Here is a 16336-nt window from a genome sequence, read left to right as displayed (position 1 = left end):
ACGATAGGAACCGTATCACGCACTTCAGTTTGGTTAAGAAAGTGTTCCAGACATGTTTTACATTTGCAGAGGCAGCAGGCTCCCACAGTGCCTGCGTCCCAGCTCCCCCCGTCACTTCCACGCACAGACTGGAGCAGAAATACACATTCTCCTGCTTTTCAGCTCCTGGTCGAGTCCTTCGGTTTGGGAGAACAGCGATGAGAACATTGTCGGTTGTCACATAACAGCAGCGGAAGCGATGGCTATGTAAGTTAGATTAGCAGCTGAAGGAACCTGTATGAAGAGCCCAGACTAATGAGTCCCACCAATTCCAGGCAGGGTCTTTGTTCCAATCAACATCAGTAAACGGGTTGATTATCGGGTTTGGCTCCAGCCCAGAAACGCGCTATGCCTGGTGTAACTCAGCACTGATGATGTGACGGCCGCAGTAGGATCTCCAGAAGTCAGACATCTACCAGCAGGGGACTAAGAGCGTTTGCAAGAAGTCGGTGTCAGCGTTTGATCCAGTCACGTCTTTACTGGCTGTAGTTTAACTTTCCAGTGAGGTGTTTCAATGTCTCTTGAAGTGCCTTCAAATTCTCACAGCATCTCTGACGCAGCAGCAATTTCCTTGAAGTCTGAAGCTACAGATAAACTGAACGTGCCATCTACATCCCTCTTTAATCCAGCGTTGGACGGAAATCTCTCACCCAGCATATCTATTTTGGCAGAGTTTGAGAAGACGCCAGTTCTTAATCAAGTGTTCCAAACAGTCGTGGTCAGAATTCCACTGATCAGTCTGAGGGAGACGTAACGTGGGTCCTGTTCCCCTCCGTGAAGCAAAATGCTGGTTACTGAAGTACTTACTTCAACATTTTCTTTTATTCCCAGAGAAGATGTGCTCAAGTCTTCGGCTGAAAGATGCATTGGATGGGCTCTGCAATCACTTGCTAAGCAGCACTCTCCTGGCTCTGCTTCTAAGGCTGGGTCTGTACTAGGGAAATAAGTTGGCCTTGGCATTTGGGTAGCTAGAATCAATGTATTGGAATCAACTGATATCCCTGGGGAAGACCTGGCCCCTCTCCTCTCGCATCGCCCTCCCTTACTCCAGGCCATAGCAGGAGCGTGGAGTTGACTGCCGTCCCCAGAGACTGATTTTTGCCACGTTTTCACCAGACACACAAATCGAACTCCAGAAGACCGACCCTGACCAGGTTTCTCTTCCGCTTAGTATAGACGAGCCTCGTGCATCATGTCATCTTTGCCACACCCTCTGCGGGACACGATTCCCAATGGTCACTCTCCTCAGTCTGTCACTCAGCTCGTTTACCTCTTTTCAGGGTGGATGCAGATCCAATTCCAAGGTCTCAAAGAGGCCGAGACTGCCAGGGCTTACTCCACAGTTAAGCGAGCTCGCTGGCACTGCGAATTCTGGAGAGAACACCTTGAGGATGGGGCTCCCTTGCAAAGGCCAAGTTATGCTGAAGGGAAACAGGGACTAGACTTCCGGCATCGCCATTAGGGTCTGCGTTGGGTTGTATCAAAGAAAATGACCCTCGGTGGCGAATGTAGATTTTCCTTACTGCAGCTCCGTCTGTCTGTCTTGTGTAGAAGAGTGACAGATTCTAGCCCTCATTAGAATCATAGAGCACTAGGACTGGAAGGGACCTTGAGGCCATCAAGTCCAGCCCCCTGCCCTCATGGAAGGGCCAAGCACTGTCTAGACCATCCCTGATTGACATCTATCTAACCTGTTCTTAAATATCTCCAGCGATGGAGATTCCAGAACCTCCCTTGGCAATTTATTCCACCGTTTGACCACCCTGACAGTTCGGAACCTTTTCCTAATGTCCGACCTAAACCTCCCTTGCTGCAGTTTAAGCCCATTGCCTCTTGTTCTATCCTCAGAGGCCAAGGAGAAAAAGTTTTCTCCCTCCTCCTTATGACTCCCTTTTAGATACCTGAAAACCACTATCATGTCTCCCCTCAATCTTCTCTTTTCCAAACTAAACAAGCCCAGTTCTTTCAACCTTGCTCCATAGGTCATGTTCTCTAGACCTTTGATCATTCTTGTTGCTCTTCTCTGGACCCTTTCCAATTTCTCCACATCCTTCTTGAACGGCGGTGCTCAGAACTGGACACAATACTCCAGCTGAGGCCTAACCAGCGCAGAGTAGAGCGGGAGAATGACTTCTCATGTCTTGTTCACAACACACCTGTTAATGCATCCCAGAATCATGTTTGCTTTTTTTGCAACAGCATCACACTGTTGACTCATATTTAGCTTGTGGTCCACTATAACCCCTAGGTCCCTTTCTGCCATACTCCTTCCTCGACAGTCACTTCCCATTCTCTGTGTGTGAAACTGATTGTTCCTTCCTAAGTGGAGCACTTTGCATTTGTCTTTATTAAACTTCATCTTGTTTACCTCAGACCATTTCTCCAATAGCTAATTAAACAAGCCATAAGGGTCACGTAAGCTCATTCTTTTTTCTAGCAACATCCAACACAGCAAACGGCTGGGGGATTTCCTTGCCCAATCACACTTGTGCTGCCACGAATCTTGAAGAAAAGCGCGCTGCCAAGGGCGCTCTGTCCATTACCAGTTGATCCACTCAGCCAAAGCCACGTTGTCTCCCAAGAAGCAGGTTCCCTTATGATGCTTTGTTCTTGTGACCAGGCCCTGCTTACACAGGCACATTTTCCTTTTGCACCCAGGGAACAAACTTCTTCCAGATCATCCCAGCTGGGGTCTGTCATGCCCAGAAGCTCAGAGAGTTGTTCTGTGGTGAAAGGACCATAGAAAGCTGTGCACGCAGAGTAACCTCTTCCCCTTTTCCTTCTCGTCCACTCCTCTGTTCCTTTCCTATCTGTTGGCTCCGTCTTTAAATCAACGTCTTGACTAACTCCTCTGCACGCTGGACCCCGGCCTGCCACCACAGTAGCACAGAACCAAACCCATCCTGTCCAGCCTGGGCCCATCTTTGCACACATTATTTTAGTTGGCTGAGTTAAAAACCAACAGCCCAGAACTTGCAAGTGCCAGGAGCTGGTAGTTAGGCTGCACAGACTAGAGGCATGAACTCATCTTTGTGACTTGGGCGTGTAGCAGGTTTGTGATTTAACTAACTTATTTTAAGCAAAACATTTAGTATTTTATTGATGATTTTAAAAGAATCCAACTTGAACAACACCCCCGGCTATTCTCCACCCTGCCGAGCCCCATTCCCAGGATCCTCCCCACCGGGGAGTCCTGTCCAGACACCAAGACTCACCAAGAGGGATCAAGTTGTTGTGGCTGACGTTGGAGCCGCTGGCAATAACACTGCTGAGGTCATAGGCCGTGGGCATTCCTGCGCCAAGGGGGAGAGGTGGGGCGGGGTCAGCAAGACGGCCCCCTAACCCAGCCCCGATTGTGAGGGATTTCAAAACCCATCAGACAACCAGCCACGGGCCTCAGTGCCTGCCCCTGCGGCCAAGGGGTCCCACAGGTCTGGGCAGCCTGGGACAGCCAGGTGCTGGGTTCAGGGGCTCAGCCTTGGGGAAGTGCCCTGAGGAGGGCAGCCCAAGGAAGCAGCTCTGGCCAGCAGCTGTCTGGAGACGCTGAGGGTCAGCAGCTGGGAGGCAAGGCCAGGGCTCAATACAGGAGGGGGGCAGAGGCCCAGACCAGAGCTCCTGCACCCAGCGTTCGAGGAGGTGCTGCTCTGTGGCCACCCCTGTGCCCCCGGCAGGATGCAGGGGAGGGGCGGTAAAGGCGCAAATGCGGGGTGGGCTGGAGGCTGCCGGTTATTTTCAGGGCTCAGAGGACACCCAGCCGGCCGGGCCTGGGCAGCTCCCGAGGCTGAGTCTGGCGCAGGGCTGGACAGAGAACAACCCAGGCCATGCCCAGAGCAGGAGCTGCATGGCTGTGAGTTGGCACCACCCCGGCACGGTACTGCACAGCCTGGCTCTGGGGTGGCAGCTGGAGTCATGGCCCCCGCAGGTGCTGGGAGCTCAGCGGGACCCAGCTCCAGCTGCCCATCAACACCATGTGCGCTCCCCTCCTCCGCCCACCGGCGGGCAGGGCACTCACCGGCCACGGCCATGCCCGTGCTCATGTTGTAGGCGCCTCCCGTGTTCCACATGTTCTCGGAGGGCGACGTGTAGTGGGAGCCGGGCGGGGGGGAAGGCGTCGAGCCTGTGTACCTGCGGCACACATGGGGCATGTCGGTCTCCCTGCCCTGGCTGTGCTGCTGCAGCCAACTGGCAGGCCAGAGCCCTACCTGAAAAAGGGGTTTTTCAAGTCGAGGAGGTTGCTGGACTTGGATCCCGTCTGATCCACCTGGGCTACAATGCTAATGTCGTAGCTTTGTCTGCGGAGAGACCGAGGCGCACGTCAGAGCTGGCCCGGTGTAGCTGGGGGCAGAACTGCTGGCGAGACAGGCAGGGCAGAGCCCAAGAACAGACACTCCACCCCCGGGGCGGATCCCGCCTCCGGCAGGGCTGGGCAGGGAGTGGGGCGAGTGCTTGGCCTCAAGCGGGCGTACGCCCAGGAGGGGGCTTGGCCATTTGTACTAGCCTGAAGGTCCCCCCCTCCCCAACTCCATTCACAGGTCTTCCGGTTGGTCGCTGCTGCTCCAGCCGGCCTGGGAAGTGCAGGGGGCAGGACAGGCTAGTGTCAGGCGGAGGGGAGGGCAGCTCAGTGGTTAGAGCAGTAGCTTGGGCACCTTGGCCTCAGCTCTCCACTGCAGCTGGGGCTGACAGGACAGCCCAGCCCAGCCCTGCACGCAGGGCAGGGGGAAGTGAGCGGATGGAAGGCGTTTCCCAGCCCCCTGCCCAAGGGGCAGCGCCCAGAGCCGTTCCGCCGCACCTCTTGTTGGCGATGAGCAGGCATGTCCCTGAGAGCGTGTCCCCAGCTTTGGCGAAGAGCGGAGACTGAAACAGACACCGGACCTGGTACCAGTGCGTCAGCGGCTCAGTGGGGGCCGTCGAGAGCCACACGGTCATTCTGAGGCAGCAGGAGGGAGAGAAGGAACAACGCCTGGTTAGCAACCAACACGGGGCCAGCCACCAGACCGGGAGCGCCCCGAGTGCTGGCCCCAGGGCCTTGTAACAACCCACTGCAGCCTCAGTGGCTGTGCCCCACAGGGCTGGGGACAAGGCAGCACCAACCCTCGCATCCCACCGTGCAGGAAATCGGAGACTCGGCTACACTAAGGACAAGCTGCAGAAGTGAATCCTCTGAGCCCCCCAGGGGCAGCTGGTCAGTTACTACGGAGCCCACATGGCTCCAGGCAGCAGGAGAGGGAGACAAGGGGTAGAATTGAGCTCTGGGGTCCCAGCCTGCAGCTCGGGGGCCTGGTCTCCTCTGCCATGGACCGAAGGAGCAGAGTCACCCTGACTCGACAGTGAGGGGCCAGCGCTCACTGGGAGACAGGCGGAGACAGCCACCGCTCCTGAGGGCACCCAGTCACGCTTGAGCCCAGCTGCCCCCCCACACAGCAGGAGGGCGTGCTGCCCTAGTACTGCCTCGAGGTGGCGCAGGCAGGCAGGGCCAGGACTTGGGTGCCTCCAAAGAGCCGGCAGTCGGCTGGGACGGGACATGTCTCTTTTCCCCACCTGCCTGGCCCTAGAGCCAGCCGGGTTAAGCACCGAGAAACTCAGCATCATCTTCAGGCAACAAACACGTATGGAACAGACCACCACCTCAGGCCAGCCAGAACGGGCGTCTGCAGTCAAAGCTCCATAGGAAGAATCTGCAGGGCAACCCCCTTCCCCTTCCCCTTCCCCTCCCCCTCCCCAAAGCACGTGGCCAATCGGGGAGCCCGGGGAGACCCCTCCCCCGCAAGGGATGGTGGCGGATCAGGGCAGCCCGGGGGCCCAGGCTCAGAGTTCTTCCTAAAGAAGTCTCACTGCAGCGGGGTTAGGCAAAAGCAGGTCTGGTTATCTAGACAGGAAGACAAGTGAAAAGGTAACGGAATTGGAACTTGCCAGTTGATTGCAATGTAGACTAGGAGCGATAGCCAGTTATTTGTTTTACAAACCCCAAGCTCTGATGGGAGGTAGGGGCAGCTCTGCATTGTTTGCTCCACCACTTACATTGAACCAATGAAGGCTACATCAAACCAGAAAGCCAAGCCATGGACTAGACCTGAATGCAACATGTGGAACTTGAATGGGATTTCTATCCTGCAAAGCAAAGAGAGGCAGTTAGCAGGGGCCCCCCGGGACGTGCCCAGAGGCGGGGCAGGGGGAGGCCCAGCCCTGTGCTGCCCACCAGGGTGCAAGAACCCCTCAGCGGGGGCCCTGCCGGGTGCTGCTGATGTGCTCCAGAGACAGGCCTGGCTTCGGGTCTGCATTTGTGCCAGCGCTATCGTCAGTCCCCTAATACCGGCCAGCGCCTGGCACAACTGGTGGGAGGCCCATGGGAAGGTGAGTGTCTTGGTGCTACTGTAATTCCCCTAATAGACATTATGCAGTCCTGGCACAACAGGGCAGGTAAGTGGAGCCTCTGGGTGCTACCATAATTCCCCTAATAAACACTGGTCACTTCCTGGCACAACAGGGCCCCGGGGATGACTGGTATGCCCAAATGCTACCATAATTCCCCTAATACCTACAGCACAATTGTGGGTTGGCAGGGAGCATGTCAAGGGCATGACTGGAGCTCCTGGGCACTATGTTAATCCCCTAATATGTACAGCGCCTGGCACAATGGTGGGCACCCACCAGCATGCCCAAGTGCTACTGTAATTCCCCTAATAAATGCCATACAGCACCCAGCCTTGAGTCTCACGCAGGGTGGACCCCAGGCTAGTCCCACAGGAAGTATTTCCAGACTAGGCCAGGAAAGGCCCCGGCGTGCCCTGAGCGAGGGGCCTGCGTTCCAGGGTGTTAAATGCTGCAGTGGCTGACAGCTCAGATGGGTCCCAAACACTGACTGCCACCGAAGCCCCCCAGGCCTGGGCCTGGCCTGGCCCCCACAGGCAGGGCAGAGACCCCCACGCAGACGCGGCTCAGAGCTGGGCCAGGAACCGCTGTGCGATTCTGGAAAGCGACCGGAGGCTGCAGCTCAAGATGCCAGCAGCACCCGCCGTGCAGCCAAAGCTGGTCAGCATGGAGCCAGGTAACCACCTTCCGGCAGTGTGGGGAGAGATCAGCCAGAGGGCACTGGCCCCTCACTGAGGGACCCCTGGTGGCACAAGCCGAGGTGCCCTGCTCCGCCACCCGCTCGCTTGGCTGGGCTCCAGCACAGGGATGGAGATCAGCTCCACGCGCGCAGCCCCAGCCAGGGTGAGCAGCGGCTACCTGTGCAAATCGCCTTCTTTGGCTTCTAAGAAGTTGACTGTGTATTTAACAGATTTAGCCATTAAAATCCGGATATCGAAGGTGTCCTAGGAGAGAGAGGGGGACACAAGGGTCAGTGTCCTGGGCGACGCAGAGCACGGCCTCAGCCCAGCCTGGCAGCAAGGACATGCGCCGTACAGGACAAGAGCCTTTGCAGGAAAGGAAACCGAGTCAGGGCAGCAGTGGGGGAGACAGGAAATGGGACTCAGCAGAGCAACTTGGAGCGCTGGTTTGGGGAATCAGCCCCAGACCCTGCTACTGAGTGCCGCAAACAGATCACCTTCTTGGTGGCATCCTGCACTGGGCTAGGCTCCCGCTTGGGGAGAATGTACTTGGCTCCTTCCAGCAACTCCCCCTCAGAAATGCAGCCACCTCTGGGGAGGAAGGCAGCAGCCGAACAGCTCAGAGCAACATCGCCCTACAGCTAATTCTGGGCAGTGAAGCCCACATGGGGGAACACAAGCAGCAGCCTGACGCTCGTGACCCAGCTCTCATGGGACATGCTGGGGGTGCCAAAGGGCACAGAGCTGTCTCTTCAGAGCAGAGGCTGCCTCAGCACAGTGGCCCTAGTGCTGGAGAAGTGGGACAGCGAATGGCAAGCTGGGGCGAGCCAGCGCGTGGTCAGCTCTGCCAGGGAAGGAAGGAACTGGACTGTCCCCTTCAGCAGAGGCCAGGCTGGGCACCTACGGTGCCTGCTCCAACAAGGGCACTGGGGCTTCAGAGAAGAGGCACCTGGCGCTCTCTCCCCTGCTGACACCCATCCCAGCTCGCAGGGCTAACGCCAGCGCCCCCAAGGCTCAGGGCACCCTCCCCCCGGGAGTCGACCTGTAACCAGCTGGTTCCCAGGAGGCTCACGCACAGCTCACTTCCAGGCAGGTCAGGTCAGGTCAGCATCACCCTCCTCGTTTGAGGAACAGGACTTGCCCGAAGTTCCTGTGTCCCACCCACTAGGCCTGCCTACCCTTAGCAGCTGCTGAGTGGGGCTGGGCTCTGGCAACACCCCTCCCGTGCCCCTGTATTCACCCCCGGCCCATGGAAAGGACTCACTCCCTCTACTCACCACAACAGGCTGTCGAAAATACTCATCCACTGCTGCCCCTCTCAGCGCCGACAAGTCCACGCCGTGGAAGGACGGCTGGTACCTGCGAGAGGACACGCCCGTGGGACAGCCCCGGCGATGCAGGATCCCACCAGAGACGCCCTGCTGCCCCATGGGCCCCACAGGGTCACCTCCCCTGGGGGCTCCAGAGCAGGGCCGAGGGAGCCAAGGACACCAGACCCCACCTGGGGACAGCTGCGGAGCGCCTGCTCCTGTGACATGCTGGCGCCCACCAATACGGCCTGTGTCATGGACCCCAGGGTTCCCCCAGCTACCCAGCGCCGGCAGAGCCCCCCTCCCTCTGTCATGAAGGGGGCCCGGTGGGAAGGTGGGGCTGAGGGGCCACTCAGGCCTAAGCCTTGGCCAAGGCTGACCGCAAGGGGACCAGAGGGGACACAGGGTTGGGCGGCAAGTCCCTGGGGAACCAGCTGTGACCCAAGCTCGGCAGGGGCAGAGGTTTGGGTCCTCGCCACCTGGGCGGGCGTGCGGACGCTCCAGGCTGGGGAGTCCCAGTAGCTCCTCAGTGCCGGTTGCCCCCGGCAGCTGGGGCCTACCACCTGTCCTCACCCCCTACTGGTAGCTTACGCCCCTCTGCCCCGCCTCAGGCCGGGTGTCTTGTCAGGACCAGACTGGGCTGGGGCGTCCTACCTGCTCCCTGGGCCGGCCTTCGAGAGAGGGTGGGGAGGGGCAGAAACGGGGCCCCACCCCCCCCATCCCACTGCAGGGCTGCTACCCCCCCAGCGCCAGCCCTGGGCAGGCCGCGAAAGGACTCACCAGAAGTTGGCCTTTGTGAACTGCTCCATGTAGAGCTGCTCGTCTGTGAAGGGGGCCAGATGCACGTCGCCGATGGTGGGGAACATGTTACCTGGAAGGGGAGCAGAGGTGGTCAGCCCCCCTGCACAGGAGCTTTACGGGCCGGCACTAGGACCCTCGGGGAAGGCTTCCTCCCCAGCCAGCTAAACAACCGGGCACAGTCTGCCTGCCACGCCGGGGCTCCCCAGTGCCTGCCCTGGGCAGGGAGCCCCAGCAGGACTACGGCTCCCACAATCCATCAGGGCCCTCCGTGAGGGGGCAGCCATGATGCATTATGGGAGATGTAGTTTGCACTGCACACACCGGGGCACGGAAGCCAGAGGGACTCCGTCTCGCACAAGGCATTGCACTGCTCCGCACCAGCCAACTGGGACCTTCCTACAGAAAACCTGAGGGCATTTTTTGCAGCTCAGACTTCCCAGCGCGTCCGCCTGGCTCAGGCGCCTTCCCCGGCCCTGCCAAGCACCTCGCCCCAGGCCTGGTTCTCTGGCCAGGCCCCCGGCCGAACCCAGCACAGACGCAGCGAGTCGCCGGAGCCCTCCCCCGGGGACCCGCGTGCGCCTGGAGCAGCCCCAGCCGCCAGCACCTTCTTCCTGCCATTGCAAGGGCCAGGCTGGCCAGGGGCGACCCGGGGCACTGAGCCTGCCTTCCCCAGCCCTCCGGCGCCCACCACCTCCGATCGCACTGCGAGCCCTGCAAGGGCTGCCTGGGCCTGGGCCTGGGCCCCGCCCGAGGAGCGGCCCCCACTGGCCAGCGACTGTCAGCGCAGAGGAGAGGCTTCCCGGCCCAGCTCAACCTGCGAACGCCCTCGGCAGCCCTGCGAAGGCCCCAACGCCACCGCGCTGTGCCGCGCTGTGCCGCGCTGGGGGCAGGCAGTGCCCTCTGGGATCGCCGCACAGCATCACGGCTTTAGCTGCTAAGGACTGACGAGGGCCTGGCCTGGCACCCCCCCCCAGCGTGGCGTGGGCAGGACTCTGCTGCCAGCGCGGCTCTTCCCGCCCCCACTGGCCTGGAGCATCTGCTGCCTGCGGCCGCTCACACCTCAGGGCTGCAGCTCCCCACCACCCGGCTCCAGGCCCTCCACAAGATGCCCGCTGACCCAGCTTGCTCATTGCCCCCTCTCTGCAGACAGCTGGGCTCCTCTCCCCAGGGCGGGCGCAGCGCAAGGCCCAGAGCGCTCAAGTGCCTCGGGGTCGCAGGCGGGGGCAGAACCCAGGCGTCCTGGCTCCCAGTCACATGCTTCACCCACTGGACTTGACTCCCTCCCCGACGCAGCAGCTGCACTTGGCTTCCCCAGGCCTGGCTTGGCCCCGTGGCGCATCCCCCAGCGGCAGGGCTGGGGGCCACTGCAGGGAAGGCAGAAGCCCAGGGCCCGAGACAGCTGCTGTGTGGGACTGCACGTCCAGCACATTCCCCCAAGCGCCTCGTCTGCCCCTCGGAGACCTGGCAGCGCATCCCGGGAGCGGCTCTGGTACGTGGCTCCCACAGGGCCCCTGGGCTGTCCTGCCTGGCTCAGATTTCACTTCTCCCTTCCCTCTCCGGCTCAGTCCCCAGCCCTACACGCAACCTGGCTGCCCGGCCTGACGGGGAAGCGTAGGTAGGAGGGCTGCAGGTCTGGGGATACGCGGCACATACGGGAAGCCTCTTCAAGCCGGGCTGTGGCCCTGCACCCCAGGTAGCGCGGCCTGAGCAGGGTGGGAACAAGGAACCGAGGGCAGCGCAGAGCTGGGGCAATGCCACGGCCTGCGTGACGCTCCGGGGAGCTCGTGCGAGGCAGCAGGATCTGGCCTCCAGCCGGGAGCTCCTCGCAGCCCAGAGGGGGAGCCTGGGATTCCAAGGCAGCATGGGAACAGGGATGCTAAAGCCCATCCCCCACTTCTGTTCACCCCACTGGAGCCGTTTCATTTGCCAAGCTAACGAGCACACGCTGCGGTCCCCCACCCCCACCCCCAGGGCTCCAGACCCTTCTCCACAGCAAGTCAAAACAGGGCGCTCTGCTCCTGCCTCGCCAGCGGCCCGTCCGACGCTCTGCTTGGGAGTGGCGGGGCTGGGGCTGGCCGGGAGCCACTGGACTCTGGGCACAGGGAAGGGAACCGGTGGGGCCAGGAGGGTGGAACACCTGTGGCAGCCCCGTTGGGAACACACAGTTCAATTCTGCTTCGAGGGGCGCAGCCTTGCAGGCAGATCGCCGCTCGGAGCCGCCGCGCACGCTCGCCCCGGGGAACATCAACACAGCGCCTGCGCTGCAGCTGGAACACCGGGGTTCCCCCGAGGCTCGGGCAGAGGGGCAACACCGGCACCGTCTCACTCCGCTGAGCCCCACCCGCCCTTTCTGCTTCCCGCTGGTGCCAGGAGAGGGCGCACGCATCTGGCCCCGGCCCCGGCCGCGCTCGAACTGGGAGTTTGGTTTTGGAGCCAGCGGAGACACGTCAGGCCCCACTCTGCCCCAGCCCCCAGGCTTGGGGAGCAGCCGACTGCCACGTGCTGGGCGGTGGCGCCCTGGGGAGGCTCACAGCAGTTCCCAGTCTGGAAGGGTCAGACACACACCTGGTTGGTCCCCGGCCCACCGAAAGGTGAAGACCAAGAACTCACCATGCAGGGGCACCTGCCCTCCGCTCCGCCCTCCCAGGCCAGCGCTGCCCCAGAGCCAGGCATGCCGAGTCGATGGGAGCCCCCAGCGGCTCTATCAGGAGCAGCTCCGAGCCAGCCACCCCAGCATGCATTGCTCTTGCTTGAGCTGAGCAGCTGTGAGCCAGGCTCAGTTCCCAGACACGGGGCACAGAGTGCCAGTTTGCAGCTGAGATTCTGTCCTGGCTCTGCTGGGCAATAAAACGGTGTGACCAGGAGGAATCTGCAGGAGAGCCACTCCCAGGCATTGCATGCTCCACGCGTAACGCAGGGCTCCCTCCTCCCAGGCAGGGTGTGTGTGACATGTGAGGACGCGGCTGTCCCGGTGGAAGTCCCCAGTGCTTGCACACACAGATCTGGTGCCCTCAGGTTGTGCCTCTTCCCACGCAGTGTCATGGGAAAGCCAGACGGCGCCAACGAACCCCAGCGCCTGGGCCCACGCCTGCCCCATCAGCCTGCAAAGCTCTGCCCACAGACCCCCCTCGCTGGGGCTCCAGCGTAAATGCCCCTCGCCTCTCCCCTCCCCCAAACTGGAAAGAATCGGGCAGGCCAGCACATCTCCACTCAGCACCAAGCCCTGGGACTGGGCTTCCCCCCACTGCACAGCTCCCCGTGTCTCCGGGCAGCACCTGTCGCTCACCACTGGGCTTTAGGTACTTCTTGGCGTGCAGGTAGCTCTCCAGCATGCGCTCATTGAAGAGCATGTACCCCATGGGCTCTGAGATGATGATGTCCACCTGCTCGGGAAGTGAGATCTCCTCCACCTTGCCGGGGATGACCACGATCCGGTCGGTGAGGTTGTTGCTCTTCACTAAAACCTGGGCCAGAGGAGACGAAGTCAGAAAGCGGGACGAACCCCACCCCCACAGCACAGGCCTACACCAGCCACGCTGGGCTGCAGGCCTCTCCTGCCGACGCCAGCCCAGCGTTTGCCGGGATTATTGCCAGTTAGGCTGAAAATACACGGGGCAAACGAGCGTTCTAGGTGACCAGAGTCTCAGAGTTGGGAAGTGTCAGTTTCACCTGTCCGAGATTGGGCCAAGCCCCTTCCAGGCACAACCAACTGCGGTGCCGTCAGCGTGAGGCCGGGATGGACGGGGCTCAGCGCCTTTAAGGGGAAGAGAGCTGTTGTCGGACACAGCAAACCTGGGAACTCGGTTCCCGGGGAACTGGCCCGATCTGAGAACACCACCTGGAGCTGGGTGCTGGCCCTGCTTCATCAACTGACTCCGGGCATTGGTTTCCAGAACCTCTCAGCTCATTGCCCATAAAGACCTCGCTCCAGGGTCCTGCGCACCTCCTGGGTAGGAGTGCAGGGTGCCTCGGTTCTAGTTCTGGTCCTGTAACCAACGAAGGAGGCACCCTCGGACAAATCCCGGCCCCTCCCCGTGCCTCAGTTTCCCCACCAATAAGATGACGATAGAACCCCTTGGCAGAGGGGGGCTCCCTCCAAATGAGAATCGCTGCATTACGAAGCCACCAGGCGTGGCACCGAGTTGCTGGTTACCAGCCTTGGTTAGAGCTCTCTGCTCCTAGCACAATGCCAAGGCAGGGCGGGAATTACTTGTCTCTTTAGGGGAGCGAGACATTTCCATGCCAAGCAAGGATGATGCCAACCCTCCTCCCGGCCTGCAGCAGGTTGAAGGGTTCCCACCCTCTGCAGCCAGGCACGCCCAGTTCTCCAGAGCAGCTGGCGTCAGGCTGAGGATGGGCTTGCACAGCTCGGCAGAGGCCTGGAAACTCCACGGCCTCCCCAGAGTAGCCCAAACGCCGTCACCGGTGTCACGCTGCCGCCTTTCTCGTGCCCGCAGGACGGCAAGAGGTCTGGGGCATCTGTGCCTCAGCTAGGCACCATGAAATGCTGCCTTCGCCATTCCAGTCGGCCCTGGGCTAGCTGCACTGGCTGATGCCGGTCCGGGATCCAGACCTCGGCCCAAGGAGACCAGAGGCCCAGTGCTGACAGGCCTGCTCAGCTCCCAGGCGTTCAGTGGCGGCTTTTGGAGCGCCTGCTCCCTGCCTCGGCCCCCCAGAAGGGCCGGCTCTGAAACGCTGCTCCCGCCTCTCAGGGGGTCTGGACAGCCAAGTTATTTCACAGCAACGGCCGCTGTCCCGCAATTCCTTTGTGAGTGTCGAACTCTGAGTCCCACGCGCCCGTTGGGAACAGCTTATTCCACAGCAGCGCTGCCGTGCAGCCTTACGACGCTGGTGGCAAGTGCCCATCGTTTGTGTGCTGCCAGGACCTCTGATGCAAAACAGATGCCACTGGGGGAACAAGTCTGGCTTCTTCTGGGGCCCCCCTCTCGGGTGGGCCCGTTGCTCTGGAACGGCGCATCGCCAGAGAACTACTCTGCGGAAAGCTCTTCTGGACTAACTGCAGTGGAGACACCCTCAGCAGCCGAGACACCCACCAGTGCCATCGTGGACTTCGTGCAGGTCACGCTTGCAAGAGGCTGTGGCTCAGCCCCCAGGGACACAAGCCAGTCCCTCCCGACCAGTGCTGGGACTTGCTGCACCAGCTCCACGGGATTCAGGTGAGGTGGGCAGCCCAGGAGCTGAACCCACAAGGCCGAGAGCCTTTGCCCACAGGCTACTGACCTCTGCATGCTGGGCCATCGTGCTGGCTTCCACCGCATAGATCTTCCTTGCCCCGGCCTGCGCGGCGAAGAACGAGAGGATGCCGGAGCCGCAGCCGACGTCGAGCACAATCTGGGGAGAGAAGAGGGAGCGAGTGAGCAGCACCGTGGCAGGCAGCACTTGAGCTATCGACCAAGCCCGTTCTCCCAGGCAGCCCCTCTCTCAACAGGGAATGGGAGTTCTTCCACCTGGGCTGTCTGGCCGGGCTGGCGCAAGCCGCCAAGCGGGGTGGGGAGGGAGACCCCCGCACAGCTGCTTGCACTGGCCGCACAGAGACCAGCGGGAGAAAGCCCATGTCAGGGTCCTTCTGAAGACAGCAGCACTAAAACCAAATATTTGCCTGAGTCGCACACAGAAGAACTAAACTGCCCCCAAACTCCAATTTCCCACAGATCACACCATCCTCCCAGGGCAGCGTGGCCCCAACAGGTCCTCTCCTGCCCCAGCCCACAAACCAAGCTCCGACCGGCAGGAGCGAAAGCGAGTCACTCATGGGGTTTGGTCCCCAGGTCTGACTCGCCTGGGCTATGCTCTGCCCCAGAGGAAGCTGCATTTTTCAGCAGCTCCTAGGAGTCAGGATTGTCCACCGTTGAGATCAGTCTGTCACCTCGAATGCTGAAGAACGGCCCCTGACAGCTGCTGGGTGCAGCAGGGGATTCCCAGCCCCTTTTCATGCAGTTTACCAGCTGGAAGGAGCCAGACTCCCATCCAGCCACCTCTCTGCAAGGAGAGCAGTATGCGTGCCCCTTGTTCCCACCACTAGCCCCCACTCCCCTCCTCAGCATCACAAAACCAGGAGAGGTCTCAGCTCCAAGGGGAGGAACTTTAACCAGGCTCCTTGCAGTGACAGTAACTCGACCAGGAGAGTGCCGAGGCTGCGGTGATTCGTTAATTAGCAGCAGAAGACAGAGCCGGCCGACTGCACCAGCCGCTCTGTGGGCCAGCGTCTGATTAGCAGCCAGTGGCATTAGCTAAAGGGGCTTTCAGAACAGCTGGCCCCAGTGGAAGGCTGCCTGGGGGGCTCTGCTCTGGAGGGGCTCAGCTGCGCTCGGGGTGGGAGAAACAGCTTCAGCATCTCATGTTGGCCCACAAAGAGATTCCCCCAGACATTATCTGTCATGGGCGTAACGGGCCCCTGCCTCAGCCACGTCACTGCCTTCCCCTCCCGCCAGGGCCCCAGGAAGTCCTGCTCCCGCCACCAGTAAAAAGGAGCAGCGTCTCCTCCCAGTTAACCAGCTGGCTCAACCAGCAGCGCACAGGGAGCGCGCTGGACGTCTGCGGCGCTGAGGGGTGGGAATGGGGACTGCGCCAGGAGGAGTGAGGACTAGTGGGAAGAGCCCACAAAGCTGAGTGTCGGGACTCCTGGGTCCCCTCGCCAGGACTGGGAGGGAGCAGTGCTTGGGCAGGAGCGATTCAGGTGCTGCCCAGGTGATTAGCAGGGCAGCCCCCAGCTGGCGGACCTACTGGTGGTGCCCAGAACAATGTGTTCTGTCCATGAATGGGAACCCTAGAGGGCAGTGAGGGCTGGTGGTTAGAGCAGGGGCTGGGCGCCAGGACGCCTGGGTTCTCTCCCTGACACTGGGAGGGCTGTGGGGTCTAATGGGTAAGGACACAGCAGGGTCTATTCTGTGACATGCCAGTGGCTGTGACCTTGGCAGACACTTCAGTCTCACCTCCCTGCCAGGTTTCTCCCTCTATGGAATGGGTGCCCTGTGGCCAGGGACTCGAGCAGGGGCTGTGGAAGGAGAAAGCTCTGGCTCTAACTCAGGGCCCCGGCCTGCACCGAGGCCTCTGGTGAGGGCAGCAAAGCCCTCGCGTGGGTGCCCTCCGAAGGCCGAACAGGGACAAGAGCGACTG

General features: G+C 60.8%; 1 protein-coding gene across 6 annotated transcripts in view; it reads right to left on the bottom strand.

The window, feature by feature from the left end:
- Positions 1 to 16336, bottom strand: part of CARM1 (coactivator associated arginine methyltransferase 1) — a 36515-nt gene that overhangs the window by 1591 nt on the left and 18588 nt on the right. For 4 of the 6 annotated variants that reach the window (XM_074980279.1, XM_074980278.1, XM_074980280.1 and 1 more), the window contains exons 5-14: positions 14441 to 14551; positions 12486 to 12663; positions 9179 to 9269; positions 8366 to 8447; positions 7267 to 7352; positions 6058 to 6147; positions 4829 to 4966; positions 4242 to 4331; positions 4052 to 4164; positions 3255 to 3332 (exon numbers count right to left, since the gene is read on the bottom strand). In XM_074980279.1, coding sequence (XP_074836380.1) covers positions 3255 to 3332; positions 4052 to 4164; positions 4242 to 4331; positions 4829 to 4966; positions 6058 to 6147; positions 7267 to 7352; positions 8366 to 8447; positions 9179 to 9269; positions 12486 to 12663; positions 14441 to 14551 — 1057 coding nt within the window. The remainder of the gene's footprint in view (positions 1 to 3254; positions 3333 to 4051; positions 4165 to 4241; positions 4332 to 4828; positions 4967 to 6057; positions 6148 to 7266; positions 7353 to 8365; positions 8448 to 9178; positions 9270 to 12485; positions 12664 to 14440; positions 14552 to 16336) is intronic. The other 2 variants (XM_074980282.1, XM_074980283.1) reach the window with 1 other exon arrangement.

The sequence above is a fragment of the Carettochelys insculpta genome, chromosome 29 (genome assembly GCF_033958435.1).
Source record: "Carettochelys insculpta isolate YL-2023 chromosome 29, ASM3395843v1, whole genome shotgun sequence".
Taxonomy (NCBI): domain Eukaryota; kingdom Metazoa; phylum Chordata; order Testudines; family Carettochelyidae; genus Carettochelys; species Carettochelys insculpta.
Note: the sequence above shows the minus strand (reverse complement) of the source record. Positions and strands in the feature narration are given on the sequence as shown.